Source organism: Lipotes vexillifer, unplaced genomic scaffold, assembly GCF_000442215.2.
Source record: "Lipotes vexillifer unplaced genomic scaffold, Lipotes_vexillifer_v1.1 scaffold742, whole genome shotgun sequence".
Classification (NCBI taxonomy): Eukaryota; Metazoa; Chordata; class Mammalia; order Artiodactyla; family Lipotidae; genus Lipotes; species Lipotes vexillifer.
In genome coordinates, this window is record NW_006775459.1 from 2,379,640 (window position 1) to 2,386,618 (window position 6,979).

Genomic DNA, 6,979 nt, shown 5'->3' on the forward strand with positions numbered 1-6,979 from the left:
TTTTGCGGTACGCGGGCCTCTCACTGCTGTGGCCTCTCCCGTTGCGGAGCACAGGCTCCAGACGCACAGGCCCAGCGGCCATGGCTCACGGGCCCAGCCGCTCCGCGGCATGTGGGATCCTCCCGGACCAGGGCACGAACCTGCGTCCCCTGCATCAGCTGGCGGACTCTCAACCACTGCGCCACCAGGGAAGCCCGGAACACGACATTTTGCTTTAGTTTGGGAATGAACAAGGATGATACTAAGGATGCTTAGTATCAACACTTCTACTCAACACCATACTAGTCCTAGCCAGTAGCACTTCACAAAAAGCATATTCAAATAACCAATGAATATAAGAAAAGGTACTAATCCTTATTGGTCGTGAGGGTAATGTAAATTTAAGCCACAAGATATCACTACATAGTCCCCAAAATAGCTATATTAAAAACACTAATAATACCAAGTGCTGATAAAGATATGGTAGTAACTTTGGAAAGTTATTTGACTGTATTTTAAAAAGTTGAACATATGCATACCCTATAACCCAACAATTTTACAACTACATATATATCCAAAAGAAATGTGTACATATGTTCAGAAAACGACCTGAACAAGAATCTTCATAAAAGCATCCATCTTCAAATCTTGAACTGGAAACAAATCAAATGATCATCATAGTGAAATGGATTAATAAACTGCACCATATTTATTTAATGTAATCCTACATGGCAACAAAAATGAAGAACAGATGAATCTCAAACACATAATGAAAGAAGCCAAACCCACTCTCTACCCCCAAAAAGCACATATTTTGTGATTTCATTTGTGATCATAAAGTCCAAAAATAGACAAAATTAATCTATGGTGCCAGAAGTCATGATAGTAGGTAACTTTGGGGAGAAGGCAGGGAGGTTGTGAGACAGAGAGGGCACAAATGGTTCTTCTAGAATGATATTCTACCTATAACCTGGGTAGTTGTTTTACAATTGTGTTCATTTTGTGATATATCATTAAACTACACACTTATGATTTTGGTATGTTTACGAATATGTATTATAGCTTAGTAAAAAAGGTTTAAAGCTGAGTACATATCTAACTTTTGTAAGGTTAAGAATTAAAATGCAGTAATTCGTAACAAGTGCTTAGCATAGTAAAGAATGGACTAGTCCTCAAGTACGACTTGAGGACAAAAACAAAAATTATAGTTATCCATTCTAACTACTGATCTTAAAAATCCAAAAAATCTAGAGAAAAGATAAAATATAAAATTCTAATATGTGTAAAAATGTTGTCTACCCAAATCATACTTCAAGAAATTTAAACCATCTTGCTACTTAGTTAAGAATTATAGTACATAATAGAAAATTCTTAAAGAAACCTCATTTACATTTAGAACTGTAGTAACTAAGCAATGAAAATTTCATCTTCATTACCTCCCTTGAAGCTGGTCTATATCCATAGCCAGATGGTAAATTTTTGTCTTCTTCACATCCTTTGGCTCCTGGACTAAAATGTAATTCAACATGAAAGCGTTCCTCAGAGGAAAGATCCTAAAAAATATTACAGAACACTTTCAAAATGAGAAACTTCAAATTATTTACCTCTGGTAACACACGCAAATCAAGACTCTGTTACCTTGTTAGGATCCTCGTAAAGCATGATAACAATCTGAGTCATGTAGTTGAGTTCATTGACAACATTTAAATAATCCATAGCTCGTTTCCACTGTTCATCCTTTGATTCCTGAACAAAAGGTAAATGGTAAGCATTTTCTCATATTATGTTACTTTAAAACCACTTTATTTTCATTATGGTAATCTGTTTAATCCTGATTGATAACACACAAATGAGGTGAATACTTAATACTCAACAAGCTTATATATACTCAACAAGGTTTCATTCTACTGCCACCACCCTAAGTCTAAACTACATCATCTTTCTTTAGATCACTGTGATAGCTCCCTAAATGGTTTCCTCATATCTTCTTCTACCTATCTATTGTCCACACAGCAACCAAAGCCATTCAGTTCCCTGCTTAAAACCTTTTAATGGCTTCTCAATCCTCTTAGAATCCTCAAGGCATGGCTCTCTAAACTTATCTGTTACAATTTTATCCATCACTCACTATTATGCTCCAATTATAGGCTTTCTCTCCATTCTTACATCTTCTATGTTCTTTCTACCTTATAAATAAGTGAAAGAAAATTAAAAGGTGACCACATAAGAGATGTATCTCTCCTCCCCTAAAACAATTCCATCATTACTAATGGATATATAAGCTCTTGCCTTGCTAATTAAGGGTTATTTTTTTCTCTATTTCTTTTATTAAAGCTCCACTAATCCTCATATGTATGCAAGGGATGCCACTTTGGTATTCTATTAAGGAATTTAAAAAAATAAAAAACAAGAGAAAAGAACATATGAATTGGAAAATTTGATGGGAAAAGAACACTTACATAGTCTTAGGGTAACTCTGATAATAACTATTCATCAAGGCCCAATGATAAGAGAAATTAAGAATCAGGAGACATATACCAAATCTTCATACATTTCACTGACTGCCCTTTATTTTAAAAAGTACAAAAGAAAACAAAGTTGAATTCATTTTCTTTTAAAGATTATTTTTTTATAGATGTGCATAAATGTATATGCTAATATATATATACATATAAAAAGTTTTTTAATTCTTATTTTTTGCTAGTTTGGAGATGGCTGAAAAGATATTTTTGATATATAATAGAAGTGACATTGAATTCTAGATAATTTGTGGTTTGAGTGTACTGAGAAAGAAAGGGAGTATTAAAATGTCTAAGTCTGTGTGGTTATCACTTCCACTGCTAATCTCTAAAACATCATTTTCTTTATTTTTTCACACACAAACTTCCTGGGAATCTTATTAATAGCCACTGCTTCAGCCATCATTAATATGTTGGCTTCCCAACTCTGTACCTTTAACCCAAACCTCTAGCCTTACATATAAACATACTACTGGTCATCTTCACTTGACTAGCCTACTAGTGCCTCAAATTCACACTATCTAACCTCATTACTTTCCTTCTAATGCCTGATACTCCCCCAAGTGTTACTTATCAGTGAATGATGGGTAATTTTGTAGATGATCCTGTTAGAAATATGGGAACCTTTCTTGACTCTCTTTTCTTTCTTACCTTCCACACCTGTAAGCAAAGAAAGGGCCTCAAGGAGAGTGTTGGTGAAAGTTAAAATGCCTCAAAAAGAGAGTGTTAGTGAAAGCCTGAAAGGGCACTGAGGAGGTTGTTGGTGAGGGACTATAGGAAGGTTAAAAAAAAATGTTACTGGAAACTATAGGAAAAAGAACCCTTGTTATGTAGTGGCATAAAGTGTAGAAACACTATAGCCTGCAGACAGTGGAACTCAATGAGCTAGCTACCAAAAATTCCAGGAAAAATTCTCAAAAGGCCACCAAGATTCTTCTCACTGCCTGTGATGAACTATGAGAGGAGGGAGATAAACTACAGGAAAATGGTTAATTAAAGGAGCCAAGACTTGCAGAGTTCAGAAATAAAACTGTTTCTCATTCCTAGCCTCTCCAGAGAGCAAAAAATGCTATAGTTAAAAAGTGGCTTCCAGGAAGAACAGAAACGCAGGAATCTGTCATGAAAAGATGGGTGTGATTGTAAAAACACTTGCTAAGACTTCAGAAAGATTTAAGGCTCACAGACCTTTCAAAGACGCAAAGACTTTCTCAGGATTATACTAGCATGTCTCTCAGATACTCACTATTAAGCAATAAGGACTGCTGAGTACTATCCCTCAGTAGACACAGAGGGAGCCCAATGTAAAAATGGGCTTATTCTTAAGATTTGTGGGTGTGAACTGTTTAATGAAGTAGATTATAAATTACTCCTTTTTGTTTTGTTTTTTAAATTATACCATCTTGAACTAAAAATAAACAGACCTTTGGATCCCCAAACTTCCTTGGACAGGAAGCAGGTTAAAGAAAACAACTTAGCTGCAAATGTGAGCTATTTTTTATGGAAAAGGAAGGATGACGTAGATGAAGCAATCAAAAACCCAAAGTATGAAGCCATGAACCATTATAAACAACTTCCTGGCTGTATGACAGACCCCTAATTAAGGAATGGGCAGTAAGTACCTAGGCAGATTTCAAAATTGCTATGGACCAGTGACCATGGTGTACCTTCTGTTTTCCCCTCTTTTGAAAAGGTTATCTACAGCAGTTATTCTATGCTTATCCCACCACTGTATGTCAAATGTATGAAGGACAGACAATTGGTATCTTCAGTTCATAGGTCTTTGAAATGAGATTGAGTTCTCTTGAGCACTCAAGGAGCTCTGCCCAAGGAGTCCCATCCACACCTGGACCTGATTTAGATAATGAGATCCTGGATGTCAAGTTTATGCTATAATAGATAAGCCTGAGGGAATACTGGAGGAGAGATTACGTGAATTTTGCATGAGGGAGAAATATGGATTGTGTGGGTAATGGACATACTGTGATAGACTCTGTTTTCCAAATATGGCCACCAAAATACATCCAATCCCAAGTATTCATCTTACAATGAGTAAGTGACAGTGAAACTCCACTCATCTAGTAATAGGGGTCTATTCCCCACCCCTTGAACCTGGATGGGGCTCTGTGACTGCCTCCAAAAAAGCTCAGCAGAAGTGACACTACGTAACTTCATAAGTTAGGTCATAAAAATGCTTTGTACTTGCTCCTTGCTCTTTTAGGAAGTTCACTTTTGGAACTCAGCTGCTACGTTCTGAGGAAGCAGGTCACAGGAAGAGGCCATTGTAGGTATTCTTGTCAACAACCCCAGCCAAGGTCCCACATGACAGCCAGCGCCATCAAGCACCAGACATGAAAAGAAAGTTGTGAGATGACTTGAGCCCGAGCCACTGTCTGACTGCAACCTCACGAGAGGCCCAATGCAAAACTGCCTGATCACAGCCTTTAAACCACGAGAGAAAAATAAAATGACTGTGGTTGTTTTAAGGCAGTAACCTTTGGTATGATTCATTACAAAACAGTAAATAAGAGTCACAATGTCCAACCAAACACCAAGTCCTATTGATTCTAACCTCTAAATAATGCAAATTCATCAGCTTCTCTTTATCTCACTGCCACTGGCCTGTAACATCACCTACAATATTTTGTATTATTGTTTGCTTAAAAGGATCTTCTCCAAAGGGAAGAGAACATGTCATTATCTCCAACATCTAGCAGAGTGCTTGGTATAAAGTAGACCCTTGACAAATGATGGTAAATAATGAATTATTAAAAACTGCACAGTAAAAAATGGTGTTAGTGATTCGATTACAAATTCAATAACACATATTTGTTAAATAGATTTATATAACTTATTCTACTTACATCACATAAGGCACCATAGCGAAGAATAGACAGTAAAGAATGTACATGACTTTCACTGGTGAAATATAATCTGGTACGGACATGACGTTCAGGTGACAGAACACCTCTGGAATACCTAAAGTAAGGAGCAGACAGTGTTAAAACGTAACCATGCAGTTAAAACTTAATGAAATTATTTTGTAAAATGGAATTTAATCTTACTAGAAGTAAAAGAACATAGTAAGCAAATCTATCACTCTTCCAATCACAATTGAGGCGTTATCTTAGCAGGTATTCCTCTAACATGAAGATAACTGGAACTAACTGGGACCACTGAGATTACTCAAAGAAGCATTAATATTAGTCAAGTTCACTGTAAATAGGTCATTAAAGCACCTTTATTAACAATGAAAGAGGTCATAGCACTACAGAAGCTCACAGATGTTAATGCTGCTGAATGAGGATGATCACTGATGATCACATGTGAATGATAACACACATCCCCTTTCCCTGTTTGTTTCCCTGTTTCTCCAGTTTGGAGCCAAAAAGAACTTGGTTGGAAGTTAACTATTAGAAATACCTAGGTAATATTTATTTCCACAGTATGCCAAGTGATACACTCCTGATTTAGCCATAGGAACATTAAAAAGTAATTAGATTTGAAGAATGCAAAAACAGATGCCTATAGACTTAAATACCAGTACAGTCTCTTACACAGGATGGAGTTTATTTACAGTGTCATCATCTTGTGTCCTTTGAAGATCTGAGCGAATTTTTCTAACTAGAGGAGTACAGTAGCCTTTGGCAATCTCCAGTTTTTCAGCTTTAGTTATACCATATTCCTGAGCAGAAAATACACAACATTAGAAAAAGGGTATAATAATAAAGAACTCCAATAAAGGTACTACTAAATTTAAGAATTTTAGTCAGCGACAAGTATTTTTATTAAGCCTCTTTTGAACATTATACAATGTTCCTAGTTTACATTTCTGCAACTTCAAGTACACTATTCCTCAAAGTATTGAGTGTAATTAGAAGAATTTTATTTTGGTGTAAATGAAAAAGAAAGTAATTTCTAAAGAGGATAGGATGAATGGATGAATGTAATCTTTACGAACAGTATTCAACTCAATCAGGTTTTAAATGTAGAAACAACCCTAAAAGAAAGATGGATTAAGGGCACAAACACTAAAGCGCCGAACAAATAGTCAATAAACATACAGAAAGAAATATAAATTGAAACCATGAAATTTTTGTCTATTTGAATGTCAAAGATTAAAAAGGTTAACAAATTATTTAAAAGCCTTTGGCCAATACTGTAAAAGTTTTAACTAGTGGTTAGCCAAAAATGCCATGAAATTATCAAACTTAATGAGCTCTATAACCATTATAAGTTAATTAAATGAGGAATTACAATCCAAAGTGTTAAGAAAACATAGTGAGAATTATAATAAAAATTACAGTTCAAAGGGGTAGATGAGAAAATGACCTGATATAAGAAAAACATCTGTGATGTGTGTGTAGATGGGAAGAGAGGGTAGAAGAGGAAGAGGGCAGAAAGTGGGGTGGAGACAGAGGGAGGCAGGGACAGAGAAGGAAAGAAGGAAGAGTAGAGAAGAGGGAAGAAATAGGCACACTCTT

General features: G+C 35.9%; 1 protein-coding gene across 3 annotated transcripts in view; it reads right to left on the reverse strand.

The window, feature by feature from the left end:
- PPIP5K2 (diphosphoinositol pentakisphosphate kinase 2) overlaps positions 1–6,979 on the reverse strand; it is a 67,120-nt gene that overhangs the window by 20,453 nt on the left and 39,688 nt on the right. For all 3 annotated transcript variants that reach the window (XM_007449905.1, XM_007449904.1, XM_007449903.1), the window contains exons 19-22: positions 6,053–6,180; positions 5,360–5,474; positions 1,618–1,725; positions 1,416–1,532 (exon numbers count right to left, since the gene is read on the reverse strand). In XM_007449905.1, coding sequence (XP_007449967.1) covers positions 1,416–1,532; positions 1,618–1,725; positions 5,360–5,474; positions 6,053–6,180 — 468 coding nt within the window. The remainder of the gene's footprint in view (positions 1–1,415; positions 1,533–1,617; positions 1,726–5,359; positions 5,475–6,052; positions 6,181–6,979) is intronic.